The sequence below is a fragment of the Chaetura pelagica genome, unplaced genomic scaffold, assembly GCF_000747805.2.
Source record: "Chaetura pelagica isolate M959 unplaced genomic scaffold, ChaPel_1.0 scaffold104, whole genome shotgun sequence".
Classification (NCBI taxonomy): Eukaryota; Metazoa; Chordata; class Aves; order Apodiformes; family Apodidae; genus Chaetura; species Chaetura pelagica.
This window is the reverse complement of record NW_009953786.1, coordinates 10,168,991-10,182,990: the sequence shown is the minus strand read 5'-3', so window position 1 is coordinate 10,182,990 and position 14,000 is coordinate 10,168,991. Positions and strand designations below refer to the sequence as shown.

The 14,000-nt window shown below is 44.5% G+C and overlaps 1 protein-coding gene across 1 annotated transcript in view; it reads left to right on the top strand.

Moving 5' to 3' along the window:
• GMPR (guanosine monophosphate reductase) overlaps nt 1–14,000 on the top strand; it is a 44,670-nt gene that overhangs the window by 27,035 nt on the left and 3,635 nt on the right. Inside the window, exons 7-8 of the mRNA XM_010000994.1 lie at nt 2,695–2,737; nt 9,615–9,774. Of these exons, the coding sequence (XP_009999296.1) occupies nt 2,695–2,737; nt 9,615–9,774 (203 nt within the window). The remainder of the gene's footprint in view (nt 1–2,694; nt 2,738–9,614; nt 9,775–14,000) is intronic.

The window sequence follows — 14,000 nt, the reverse complement described above, 5'->3', positions numbered from 1 at the left end:
ATTCCTGCTAATCCATTGGCCTTGAGAAGGTGCAGCGGTGAGTTACAGTGGAGGAGCTATTTAGCAGGAGAGCTCCTTAAGAAACACTCTGCTTGAGATAAAGTTTCTCTTTCTTGTAGGTCAGAGAACTACTCTGCTGGATAGAGAAGCAGTCACGTATTCTAGTAAGGCAGCAATGTGGGGAATGGAAAGCAGCCTTGCGTGTGTTTTCTATCATTTGGCTATCATTGAATAGAGATCCCTATTTCCCTTTTACCCTGCCTGGGTGATGGACCATCAGCTTTCAGTGGAAAGGATGACTAAGAGGTTCTTCACCCAGCAACTTGCCATATCATCTCTTCCTCCATGCAGAACATTTTCCACACAGAAATAAGCCCAGCATATGTAGCTCAGAATAAAGCACCATATGTATTATTTCTGCTGCAGTATACGTCATGTACTTGTATTTTCTGCATAACAAATACCCGTTTTCTAATACCATGAGAAGGGCTGGTTATCCAGTTTTTCTATTATAAAAGTTCCTTGAAACATAAATCGTAGTTACAAAATTACTATAATTTGCATCTAATAATGTCCTTTACAGGCCCCATGGCCACCCTTACCGGTAGGCTTACTTCAAAATAACTCCAGTTCTTCTGAATTCACAGGGCGATTTGTATACATACCTTCCCCTAGGGCTGTGAGGTAGAGGCTGAGCCTGCAACAAGCTCCGTGACTCTAGCCTAGCAGTTCTACAAGTTGTCTTGAGTCCAGACCCAGGCCTCTCTTGGGACTAGCTAAACTGCAATCAGAAGCTTCCCAAACTGAATTCAGCAGCAGCAGAGTCTTGTTTTCTAAATAGAGTGCTTTTTTCACATGGAATGAAGTGTTTCAATATGTATAGCTTCATTATATATTATTTTCTGGCATTACTGCTTAGGATGTCACCTTTTTATTTCCCTTTCTTTGAATCCTTAAATTTACCTGCTTATGTGAATTAGGTGGAAACATTTATAGATAAGTGCTACGAATCATCATCATTGGTTCATTTTATCTTAATGATAACTCATGAGCTTTTGGGAAAGTCTCTTAATCTGCTCAGCATTTTGTAGTATGAGGACATTCAAAGTGTTGTTTTTTGAAAACGTTGATTAATGGTTACAGGGTAAGGCCTCCATCCTCATGGTACTTCTGAAAGCATAAATTCTCCATCGCTGCCACTACTGGGTTAATTATGAAAGTCAGACACTGAGCCACCCAACAAGAACAGACTGAAACCCATCTACCGGAGAGCATCCATAGCCAGCTTATCACAGTCAGACAGAAAGAGTCAGGCAAATTCCTGACACCTCTCTTTGAAGATTATTAGACCTCCTTTTCTACTTCAGCTTTTCCTCCCCTGAGACATGCACACACACTCACATCCTCCTCCAGGCTCTGACAGACTTGTCAGAGGGAGAGAATTGCACAAGCCGAGCCCTTAGCAGGAGAGAGATATTCAGCTGTCAGCCCAGCACTCCTTTCTGGAGCTGACAGCAAGAGTGTCTAGCTCAACAAAAGGCATAATGTGCTAGAGGTTATCAGCAAATGGAATAAAAGCCTTTAACTTCTACTAGGCGGGGTTTGCAGTGGGATGCCTTTTGAAAGGCCACTCACTTTTGGATCTACCTGCTCAGTTTGCGTCTGGCTCCTTTTCTGCTCAGAGAGAGGTTTTAACAGTCAGACCCACTGCCAGCTACCTGCAAAAGCCATCTCTGAAATGGCTGATGGTTGAAGTGTCTGGCTGTGCTCCGCAGGTCGTGCCATGCATGTCTGCCAACAGGGAGGTGAAACAAAATGAAGTAACCACACAAGTCCAGGGAGCAGCCTCAAAAGCAGGAAAGCTGTTGTCAGTCTGGAACAGACCCTGATCATCAAAGGAATGAGGAGTCCTCTTGGTATGATGACTGTGTAGAGTAGAATGATCTTTCATCTGATGCTCAGGCCTTTACAAAACCTCAAGAACCATAGCACATGATGCCGTTCCTTTTTTGCAACTCTCTCACACATACGTAACTTCCCTCCCCGCAACCAAAACCCCCTCATCAGCCACTTCTTTGCACTGAAACTGAAACACGTACATCTAAAATGCTAAAGAACTCGGTGTGCTGCTGTTTCTTTACCAAACCCACAGCAAAGAGTGAGGAGTATGAGACATTCATTTTCACTTATCAAAGATTAGATTACCCGATTTGTTTAGATACTATCAGATCAAAATGCAGCATATCTGATGGTCTGTTTCCTCACCCCCTCCCACTGTGACCTTTTAATATATTCTAAACTGCTGAGAAAGCTACTTTAAATGTCTTTGGTGGTTTAAGGTAGAGGTCTGTGGTAGCTCTGCATGATATAGCTTTCCATTGAATGGCAGGGAATGATTCAGATAATCAGTTTCCGGGATTTAGAAAATTGCAGTCAAGAATTAGCATTGTTGCACTTATCAAGGGTGCTCTCAGTAGACTATATGGTAAATGAGCCTGAGGAAGGAAAGCAATAGAAAGGATAATACATAATTCCTAAAAATTCAGCCAAGATAATGTCTACCAGTGGTGCACAGGCAGCTCTGCTGCACTGTTCCTGATCAGAGGCTGTTCTGCTGCAGGTGTTGGAGCACCCGTGCTCACTGGTGCCCTGAATAAGGCCCCTGCCACTCACTGTCATCTTTTCTTTGTGCAGGATGGTGGATGCAGCTGCCCAGGAGATGTCGCCAAAGCATTTGGTAAGGACAGTGAGCAGTGCCACCCCTTACAGCCCACTTTCCTCCAGCACCGTCAGCAGTGGCACAGAAGTCAGTTTGACCCTGAATGTGTAATCAGTGATAGGTTACATTTGGCCTTGTGGTTGACTCCAGTGAAATTAACACAACAGACATTAATTTGCTCTTTGGACCAGCTAGTCCAAATTCTGCAGTGCAAACCATACAGTGGTCGAAGTCCTATTTAGAAACTATCTGCTAGGTGTGCATGGGATACAGCCACTGGGACTGTAATAGAAAGAAAACTGATACGGGTTTCTTCTGCGTAGGGTTCAAAGATGCCTGTAACTTTGCCATATCTGGCTGACGTGAGCCTTGAATGGATGACAAGCTGGTGGAATGTTTGTTGGATAGAAAAACAAAACAAAAAGGCAGGCCAGATCCCCAGAGATGTTAATGGGATCAGCTGTCCAGTTGAAGAGATGAGATTTTATTTATACTGTATCCCTAGAGTTGAACAGATGTCTAAAACATCTAAGTTAATTATTAACAGATTTTGCTCTCATGCTAATAGTTTCATTGAATTGCACCAGCTCTTGGTGCTAGAATAGAGAACTTAATCTGTGAGTAGCTTTTGTTGGGCATGAAAGTTGCATTGGTGTGAGGTGCTAAGGGTTGTCACTCACTCATAACCTTGTTGCAGCAGCATATGTGAACTAGGTGCTGAATGCATCCTGGTCTGACAGGTCTGACATCCCCCCCACAATGACCTTTGGAGATGTCACAGTGAGGTAATACCCAGAACACAGTGGGACAGCACAGTCTCTCCTATTGGGGTATCAGGATGGTACGATACAGGAGATGGCATATTATGATACAGCATGTCTGCTTGGCAAGAAGCCTTGCAAGCATGGAGAGCAGGGACAGGCCTAAACTTAGGTTAGAGACCTGCCAAGAAAAACTCTGCGCCTCCTGGAGAGGTTGAAACAAAAATCTGTCTTCTAAATTTGCAGACAGCTCCTGTTTAATTTAGACAGGTCAGGTGACAAGGAAGACTTAATTAAAGAATGTTAAGCACTGCTGTGGAGTGATTGCTACCAGCAAGGAATCTGCTCAGTCACAAGATTTCACATCACCCTTGTGTTACCCATTGGGCCATGTGACATAGGGAATAGATACTTCCAGTTTGGTGATTCTGACATAGCTGAAAGGCAGGATCCACCCTCTTTGTTAAGAAGATTGTATTAAAAAATCACCTGACCTCTCCACAGCCCAGCCCACTCTGACATCATGCCACCTGCAGTGAGGCTGTTGTTCTGCCTGACTTTGTCTGGCTCCGCAGCTTGACCGGTTCTTGCATTGTAGTCGTGGGGAGCTCGTGAACTGAGATTGCAACCTCACCGTGTTCCCAGATGCCTGCACAGAAACGTGGCCCATGGAAAAGGCCTTTCTTCAACAAGAGCGTTTCCAGAAGTTAGAACAACAGGAAGCAACTTCAAAGTATTCAAAATGTTTTTGTTTGCGATGTTTATAGCAAGTCTGAAAGGTCTTTGTAGTCTCTTTGGGCTTAATGAGCAGAAACTTGCTTGAAACCTGTAACAGGGCAGTTTCTGGCATTAATGATTGTCAGGAGGTGCTGGGATTCACAGTGGTACATGTTTGAAGGCTAGCATGGGTTGTCCCTGGGACAGAGGAGCATCAGAAAGCTGAGATTATACAGGCAGTATCTACTCTCACAGTAGGCCAGACAGATCAGTCTGACCTGTGCACCACAGGTACAGGGCTAGAACTGAGAGAGATTACCCTGAGGCAATAAACTTCTCATATCTTGTTATGTATAATTGAGGTGGACACACTGTGAACATCTGACTACGTGTGCCCTTGTCAAAGGTGGGTGGCAAAGTAAGCTTCTAGATAATGTTCTTACTATTAATGTTTACTGAATGCTACTGAGGTGATAGGCTATGTGAAGCATATAGAAAACAGCCTCTATGCCTAGCATTTACAATCATGCATCTTGATACTGATACTGAATAGTCTAGCACAGACCTCTGTACTTGATGAGAGCCTCTTGTGAGGGAGGAGTTAAATATATTGGATAGCAGAGACCAGGTACTAAAACACACAGATGTACAGTTTCACCTGGGGATGGAGGACTGAACAAAGCATGGACAAGAGATGCAAAGAGGACTTTTGATTAAAGTGATTGTACCAGCTCCTTTTGGTGGATCATTATAAAGCAGTGATGGAGCAGCCATTTGAATAATAAAATGTGTAAGGGAGTCCCAGATGTGGAGACTAGCATTGACAAATGGCTAGAGATGTGACTGGAGGAGTCAAGGGACATGGTTTAGTGGTGTGCTTGGTTGGCAGTGTGCTACATTAACAGTTGGACTTGATGATCTTAAAGGTATTTTCCAACTAAAACAGTTCTGTGAATCTGAAATTTCATGAGAACATGAGGAATAGAGTGGATGGAGTGCAAGTGAAGAATTCTGAACCATGAAGAAAATGCTGAAAAGCTTTACAAGTGGAAGATGACACTATTGCCTGGTGTCAAGAGTCAGAGGCAGACTGGGCATTTTGACAGAGGGGAAACAAAGTAGAAGCCTATTAAAAAAGGCAAGGAATAGAGAAGCTCTGAAGGTGGGGACCAAAATGGCAGGAGTGACAGATATTTTGGGAGAGGCTTGGAATTCTGGAACTGCTGGATGGGAACCTGGTATAGATTTGGTAAACTGAAGAAGTCTTTGCCATCTGGTTATGGGAGATGATAATGGAAAAGATGTGGATTGATCACGAAAAAAAGAGGTGTTTTGATACAGGAATGAGAGAAAGCATGAAAGAATTTTGTCCTGGGCTCTCTGAGTGTTTGTATAACTGCACCCTTGGAAAGGCTGATAACATGAACACATTTCTCAGAACGCCCCAGGGAGGCACTACTGTCTCCTCTTTTAAAGATGGGAAGTCGAAGCACAGAAATGCGAAGTTCAGTTGCCTGAGGTCACATATATTTTTGTGACACAGCCAGGAACAGAATGTGCCTTTTGAATCCTATGCCAGGATCTTTAACACAGTAATGCTGTTCCTTACAGTAGTGGTGAGAAGAGATACAGGAGCAGGGAAGGAGAAGGAAAGAAAAATCATGTGGAAAAATCAACTGGGGACATAACTGTTTCCAAAATATACCTGACAGATCATACTGGCTTTTTTTCATGTTTCCAATAGGTCTGTATGTGTACCTATTGTTGCAAAGGCTTGCTGGCTCAGCTGGAGCACAGGTGAATGTTGACTCTGGGGTCTGCTGTGCTCCAGGCAAACTTAGGCTGCATCTGTCTGGAGGGCTGCCCAGGCTCCAAATCCAGGCTGACTCCAGCTGAACGTGTGCAGAGCCAATCTGGTTATCAGTAACTTGTATTATCAGGCATACAAAAGCCAATTGAGGGACGCCATCCAGACCCAGCAGAAATGTCTGAGTGCTGCAAGATTGGGCTGGTGTCAGCACACATATTCTGTTACAGCTTGAAAGAGAAGGCACTGTGAAATGTGATGAGCAAAACCAGCCCAGATACAATGTAGGCCTCAAGAGGGAAGCTAATGCATTGAAGTGGCATCGTGTAGAAACAGAACTGGTCTAGCAAACTCTCTGTGAGCTACTGGGATGTTTCTATGCAATGCAGCCCATCATATCCTGTATTATGTAGGGGGTTGTTGCCACATGTTCCCAATCACCCACAACCTAAAATGATGGCACGATGCTCTCTGTACTTGAAAATGAAAGACTTCAGCTGGGTGTTGCAAACCTCACCAATGGTCATACAAAAAGCTGTGCGTAAGAGAGACCGTGGTAAGAATGACAGCCTCCTAGTTGGATGTTAACTGGTAGAAAAGTAGTGGAACAGAGTTGAAACTTTCAGGCATCTTTGCAACACCAAAGCAGGGTGGAAAATTCTGGAGAATATTGGAAAAGCATATTTAATATGGGCTTGTCATTCCTGGAGCTTGCAGGGCAGCAAGCATGTGTCATTCCAATGTTTAGACATGCTGTGCCTGCTGTAACATAGCTCCCTTCTTCTGGAAGACCATGATGAATTATGTTGTAGTTTGCAAAAGTTACTCAAGTTGGGTGAGTTTCAGTCCTGTAATTCAAACATACTTGCTTTCCTCCCAAAATACCCAGTCAAAAGAAAAATAATACATAGATACTTAAGTGCACAGGAACCAAAATTCCACGATTCTGAAGCGTAGATTTAATGTGACTGTTTTGCATTAATAATTTGGAGGCTGTGAGACCCACAACCGGAGACAGAACTAGAACTGGGGATCAGGAGATAGAATTGACAAGGCCAAGAGTCCAGAATGTCCTCTGGCAGGCCTTTGACTTGTTCTTGGAAACCTTGACCCCAAATCCATCCCTCCTTCCTCACAATCTTTTCTTCCACCCATGAAGAAGACATCAACTAAATTTCCCAGGGTACTTACTTATTTTTTGCAAAAGTAGAGCAAGGTTGTGCCAGGTAACCACAGGAGCTCCACACCAGTAATTGAGAATATCTTAAAGGACGAGTGTTCCCTTTGTTTTTGGCAGCTTAATGATAGTTTCATATGTGAGTCAAACTGAGGCTTTAAAACTCAGCCATCTGAAGCAAGAGAGCTCAGGAAAAATCTGCCAGGTACCTGGCATGATTGGACACCTGAATGGGTGTCTGGCTGTAAATAATGCTTGTGATGTGCTTAGCAGCTTTGCACAAGTCTTATTTTTAATATCGCTTTACCCTGGACATACTGTTCCTTTCAAACAACAACCAGGCAAGGGAGGTGAGGTCAACAGAGCAGCTGCGTGCTCCGCTCTTGGGCATTGCTGCTGGGTCTGCTCCTTGGCAAAGGGGTGGAGGGAGGGAGCTGGCTTTTATAAATCAGTGCACACTCCACAGTTGTCACGTACCCCAAAATAAAAATATTCCAAAATTCAGATTTGTCTGCAGAGCTTTTAAACAGATGGCAGAAGCTGAGCGGATTCGATAATGATTTCATGTACTCTTCAGGTTTCAAGATCCACTGCTATTGTTTGGATAGTGACAGAGATCTGAGCAGATCGTAATGCCAGACTTACCTAGGCTGAAATCTCCCCCAAGTTCGGATATGTTCATAATGTGGCTGGGTTAGTTCAGGCTCATTGTTTTTCTATGAAGTGAGGTTTGTAGCCCAGTTCTTTTGCCAGTTCTGGGAAGAAGCTGGGTGGAGGGGAGGCCTGTTCTAACACATACACATTGAATTTCTGAACAGGAAAATGCTTTGTTTCAGGGGTGGGTCACCACAGGCTCATAAAAGAGTAAAGCCAAACTTTTTTTAAGCAAGACTAGATATGCCAGAGTATCACAAGAGGAGATGCTGGTGGAATAGTTCCAGCCCAGCTGGAAATATTGGAAATCATGGTAGAAAATCCAGATTGATTCCAAAAACCTTCTTCCTGATCTTACTCCCAGTGGAATTTATTTCATTATTTGCAAAGCCAGGAGAAATGGAGAGACTGAACAGGCATGATTGAGTATTCACTGTGGTTATTCAGTATCTGGAACATATTTAGGAGTTGTAGCTATTGTAGCTTGGCCCAGAGTTTTTAAGCAAGAATCAAGTGCAGACCAATCCGTAGCTCTTTGACAAGGGGTCACTCAGACCTGCACTGAACACATACAGGTGATGGGCTTGAAAAATCCATCACTTATTAAAAGATCTTCTTGATTTATGTCAGGAGTACAGTAGATTCATGACTATGCCTTCCCTCGCCACTTTGGTGAAGCCACTGAGGTGAGGGACACCAGAGCGAGGGATCTTGCTGGTGAAGCCCTTCTGCAGCGGGTAAATGGCAAGGAAAGCTTCGGCGAAACCAAGGAGGAGAAGGCGAGAGATGGAGAGAAATGGAGAGAGTGGGACGGAGTCAGTCCCAGCCCTTGTCCCTGGGGGGGAAGTCAGAGCTTCTGGGGAGCAGCAGCTCTGACTGACCATGGGCAGAGGTGAAGGGACAGGGCCTGACCCCCTCAGGTAGAAGAGCAGCCCCTGGGGAGCACAGTGACCAGGAGCAGCAAACAGGGCCTGGCACTGCAGTTTTCACGGCAGTTCGTGCAGGCAGGGCACGTGGAGCCCCTTCTTGGCTCAAGGTAAGAACTCGGCTAGTGATTGTCCTCCCCCTGAAAGGGACCCAGCCATGGTATCCACTCGGGGAAAAACTTGCCAGGAGGACAGTGGTGAGCCAGACAGAGGTCCCTGTCAAGAAAGCAGCTATCCAGGTGTCTGGCTTGCACAGAATGTGGTTTATCTTGATTTCAGTAAAGCATTTGACACTGTCTCCCACAGCATCCTCGTAGATGATCTGAGGAAGTGTGCTCTTGATGGTCAGGTAGTAAGGTGGATTATGAACTGGTTGAAAGGAAGAATGGGACATAATCTAGTTGGAGGTCTGTGACTAGTGGAGTCCCTCAGGGGTCAGTACTGGGACTGGTACTATTCAATATTTTCATCAACGACCTGGATGAGGGAACAGTGTGCCCTCCGCACATTGCTGATGACACTAAACTGGGAGGAGTGGCTGACACACCAGAAGGCTGTGCTGCCATTCAGCAAGACCTAGACAGGCTAGGGAGTTGGGTGGGGAGAAACTGTCTTTGTCATCACAACAGAAAATGATTTTCTCCATTTAAAATACCAGAGAAACACATTTCAGCATGTGTCAGTTCTTCAGTACAGCATTTTTTCCAAGTTTGCTGCATCTGTTTCAGGAGGGGACTCTCTGTACCAGACTATTTAGGGCTGGCTATTGTTTTTGGAGGCCACTATGTTCTTACTTGTCTTTCACCCTCTTTTCCCTTCCTTGCTTTCTTTTGTATCACTTTGCTGATCACAGGAGCTGGTGCTGATTTTGTCATGCTTGGAGGAATGTTTGCAGGTCATGACCAGTGTGCTGGAGAGATTATGGAAAAGAATGGCAAGAAGGTGAAACTCTTCTATGGAATGAGCTCTGATACAGCCATGAAGAAGCATGCAGGAGGGGTTGCTGAATACAGGTATGCGTTCTACACAGGAGCAATTGCAGTGAGCCAGCCATACAGTACCTTCTGGAGAAGAATTGTGCAAAAGACATCTGTTGGAAACAGGCCTGTGCCTCTGTTCCCATTTAGGAAGCTGTTACCAACACTTACAGCAGCAGACCTGAGGGAGGAATGACATCAAGGGGAGACAGGGAGAAGGAGCTGCAGGTGGCTAGCTGAGAGCAGCCATCTTCACTCGATTACAGCCATTGCAGTATGCTGTCACTGCAGCACTAGCTGCATGGTCTGGGAAGTCATTAAGCACTGCACTGACTTAGGAGTCTCTCAGGGATGTGTATGGATTAAAGGCTGGAAAATAGCATACTAGGCTGCAGTTTCTGGCCCTCTGCTTGTCTAGGTTGGGTGTCCTGTTGGTGTATGGATTCCCGGATGGTCCACATGCTCCCTTCTGTTTGCAAAAAGTGTGTGCCTGGTGAGCTGGCAAAGCTCAGCTGGGGTTTCCTCACTGGAGCTGAGTTACAGCTGTCATACCAAGGAGTGCCCAGGACCTCTGAAGCACTCTCAGTCACAGGCATTCTGCCACTTCTGAAGAGTTAAAATACACCATAAAAATGTGCACTAGTTCACCTAGCGCTTTACAAAGTGGTGAGAGACAGCCTACTTCAGAGCATTTACATATCTCCTTTAGCCTATATCATAGAAGAGTTTGGGATAGAAGGGCCCTTTAAAGGTCATCTGGTTCAACTTCCTCCCCTTGTGATGAGCAGGGACATAACTTTCATTCAGTTGGACATAGGAATGAGAGATGATAGTTAAGAGTTTTTTCAAGGGCAAAAAAAGGTTATGATGAGTTTTGGAAAGTTCCAAGGGCATTTGTTTTTTGCAGGGGGAAAAAAAAAAAAAAGATACTTCTTGATAAGCAAATTTATACAGTGAGTACTGTATAAATTGTATAAACTGTTTTGAAGAGAACATATATATCTTGGCACATATTTAAATCCAGGATTTTTATGCATCTGATGGGATGAGAAGGGGACAGGGATACCCTTACCTTCTGCCTATGGAGGATGTACATGTCCTTCTTGAGTGGACTGTACCCTTCCTACTTTACCAGAGCCCATGTTCCTCTTTCTGGGGCTCAGATCAGAAGGTATTGAGCAATGTGCAAGGGATTAATTTTTTTTAAAATAACAGATGGGTCTGTATCTGTACCAATTAAAAAAGCAATACTATCTGCAGGATATATGGCTACACTGAGGACAGCCAGTTGATTGCTTAGGGGAGTAACCCATGTGTTTGGCTTTCCACCGGTTGACCTGCAAGGCTATTTTGCCACTGCAGGTTCAGTGTGCTATTGTTTTCAAGCACAACAGTTTATTTGCAGAAGACAGAGCTACACAAGAATCCATCAGCATCTGAGACAGTACAAAGTGATGTACCAGAAAGATGCGCCACATGCCTCTGAGCTTTGATTCATTCTGGGCTCATACACAGTTCCCAGAAGCACTGTACAGTTGTTTGGGGGCTTTTTTTTGTCCCCCAATCTACTTGTCATCAAAGCCTCTGAACAAATAGTCTGAGTGGACAGCACTAGTAATTATCTCATAATTTAAAAGTGGCAGCTGCTATTTACACACAGGAGCTGGCAACCTTTTATCTGAAGTATGGTAACTTACAGTCCTTTGCTACCCTGTGCTGGAGTGTGGAAAAGGCCTGTTGCTGGTCAGGCATGCAGTTAATGGCAGCTCCCTGACTGATCACAGAGCAGCCCAAGCACGCTATATGGATCCCAGTGCAGCATGGTCATTTAGGGCCTGACCACCACAAAGCTGGTGAAAGTTGCAGGAGAAGTTTGAGAAAGCTTGCTCTACCAATGGGCCAAAGGACTATGACAGCTGTCAAATTCTGCTTCGCCTAGGGAGGGGTATGTGTGATCTGGCAACAAAATTTATCACCAGCAGGAGAATTAATTGACACTAGCCCCCTTAAAAATGAGATACAGCACAACTATTTTGTCTCATAGGAGTAAAGGATGTACAGAAAATGCTGTATTTGGCTCAGTCTAGATAGATGCTTTCAATTCCTTGTGGCAATACTACACTGATTCTGTTTGATCCATAGCTGTATTTGGATTTGTATCCTGATTTTAGAGTCCCCAGGGGATCGAGTTCTGAAACTTTCTCAGCAACAAGGGAGCAGATGCACAATCTCAAATTCTTAGTCCCTGTTGAGATACTGCTTTTTCGTGCCATTAATAGGTGGAGTCTCTGGTCTACTGTTAGTTATAATAGGTCCAAACAGTAGAACCTGTAAGCCTTGGCTGTTAACTGTGAAGGAGATGATTCTCATCTCATTCACATTGCAGCCAGGATACAGAACTGGCTACCCATATCAGCCTTGGTCTTGGTCTTGATTGGCCTGTGTCAGTATGATGAGTGCCATGGTGGTTTAAAAATAGCAACTGTTAATTATCCAGCACTGAACATGTGTTGTGCATTGAAGGGATGATTTGAAATGGGGCAAGGCTTTGCTTTGAATTACTCTTACAGGAAAAGTTACTGGAAGTTTATAGACACTTACTAGTTTAGCTGATGGCAAACTTGGACCAAAAGGGTTCTGAGTAAGCATTTTAAATGTGTGATACCCCAAACAGGTCAAGTCAGTGGGGTTTCTTTCTATGCATTTAAAAAGCCCAGCTGTGAGTCTGTATCAGTGACTCCAATAACCTGTTCTGTCTTTAAAAGAGCCTGAGCACTCATAGTGTTTTATTCAAGCAGTGAGAAGCTCAGTGTGCTCATCTCCCTGCAGGATCAGACTGCTTGTCACTTCATCTTCTCAAAATTACACACTTTGGCTGGAGAAACTGGGCCTCCAACAAACAGTTAAAATTGACAGGGAAGGTGAGATGGCTGTAGCAGGGAGTTGAAAGCCATGAGAGTAATTGTTTTTGTAATGAATATGTAAAGTTGATCCCATTTAATTTTGTATGAAATCTGTGTACTTGGTTACATTACTTTTTGTGTCATTGATATATTGGTCTATTTTTATGTCCTTCCATGAGGAACATGGATGAGAGCTGGCAATTTCTGAAAAGAAATTTCTGAAATGCTGGCATTTCTTTCTGAAAGGCAATTTTTAAGTTTCTTTTAAGGGAGGAAAGAAGTAAGGCAAGGAGGAACAGAGACTGCACACAGTGTTGTTCAGTTTTAGCCCATTTGCTTTTGTTAACCTTTTTGAGATTTCACAGGTTTTGTGTATAAACACTGCAGTTCTACTGTGGTCACACAATGATTCCCAGCTACTGTTAAGCTGGGTTTTGGCACTTTATACTAACTGTAGGGTGGGATTTGGGCCACAGAGACAGACTAGCATCAGCAGCTGGCTGCTACTTACTTTTTCTGTATCCCAAATGACAGCCTGGAAGACCTGCCCCCAAATCGTGCCATTTATTAAATGCTCCACTTATAAGATTTTCTCACGCTGGTACAGCCTGACCACTTCATCACCACTTGGGTGTTGCTGGGCTGACAGAGGACCATCACATGTGCTTCACCCCATCCACCCTGCCAGGATCCCCTCCCACCGTGCACATCCCTCCATGCCAGCAGCAGGCTTCAGCTGGCCGGGTGTTACGGGGCACACTGCAGATTGGACCCTGGGCAAAAATGCCTAAAGCAAATAGTTGTCCCCTTTTAAAGACCATTCAATGGCTAGTGAGAGACACAGTCTCTGCTGACAGCATCTGGGCACACGTATCCCAGCTGCTGAGCGTCCCTGTCGCTGTGCCTTCAATTTCCTTCCTGAGAAAGGGTTGGTTTTGGGTCGTAACTCTGGGAGGGGTGTCCAAGCTGCAAGTCCCTCAGCAGTTCTTGCTGGCTGGTGTGTGCAGGTCTGCCAAGTGTGCCAGCTTTTGTGACACTCCTTGTAATCCATGCACGGCCTATGCACAGCCATTTGTTGCTAGCAAAACAGTCTCAACTTGGGGATTTTTTTTTACTTAGTTTCATTTATTGCCAACTAGTGCAAACATCACAGTTGTATAATTAAAAACCACATAAGTCTTCCCTTCCTCCCTTTCCTCCACCTTTTCCAGACTCCAATTAAGCCAGACACCTCTCTTTGCCCCACCATGTCTCAAGGCCCCTTACTTTCACCACAGGCCACATTCCAGCTGTCCCAGCTCTTTCAGTGGGGAAAGGGGTGGCACAGGATTTGCAGTCATGTGGGTAATGGTTTCTGTC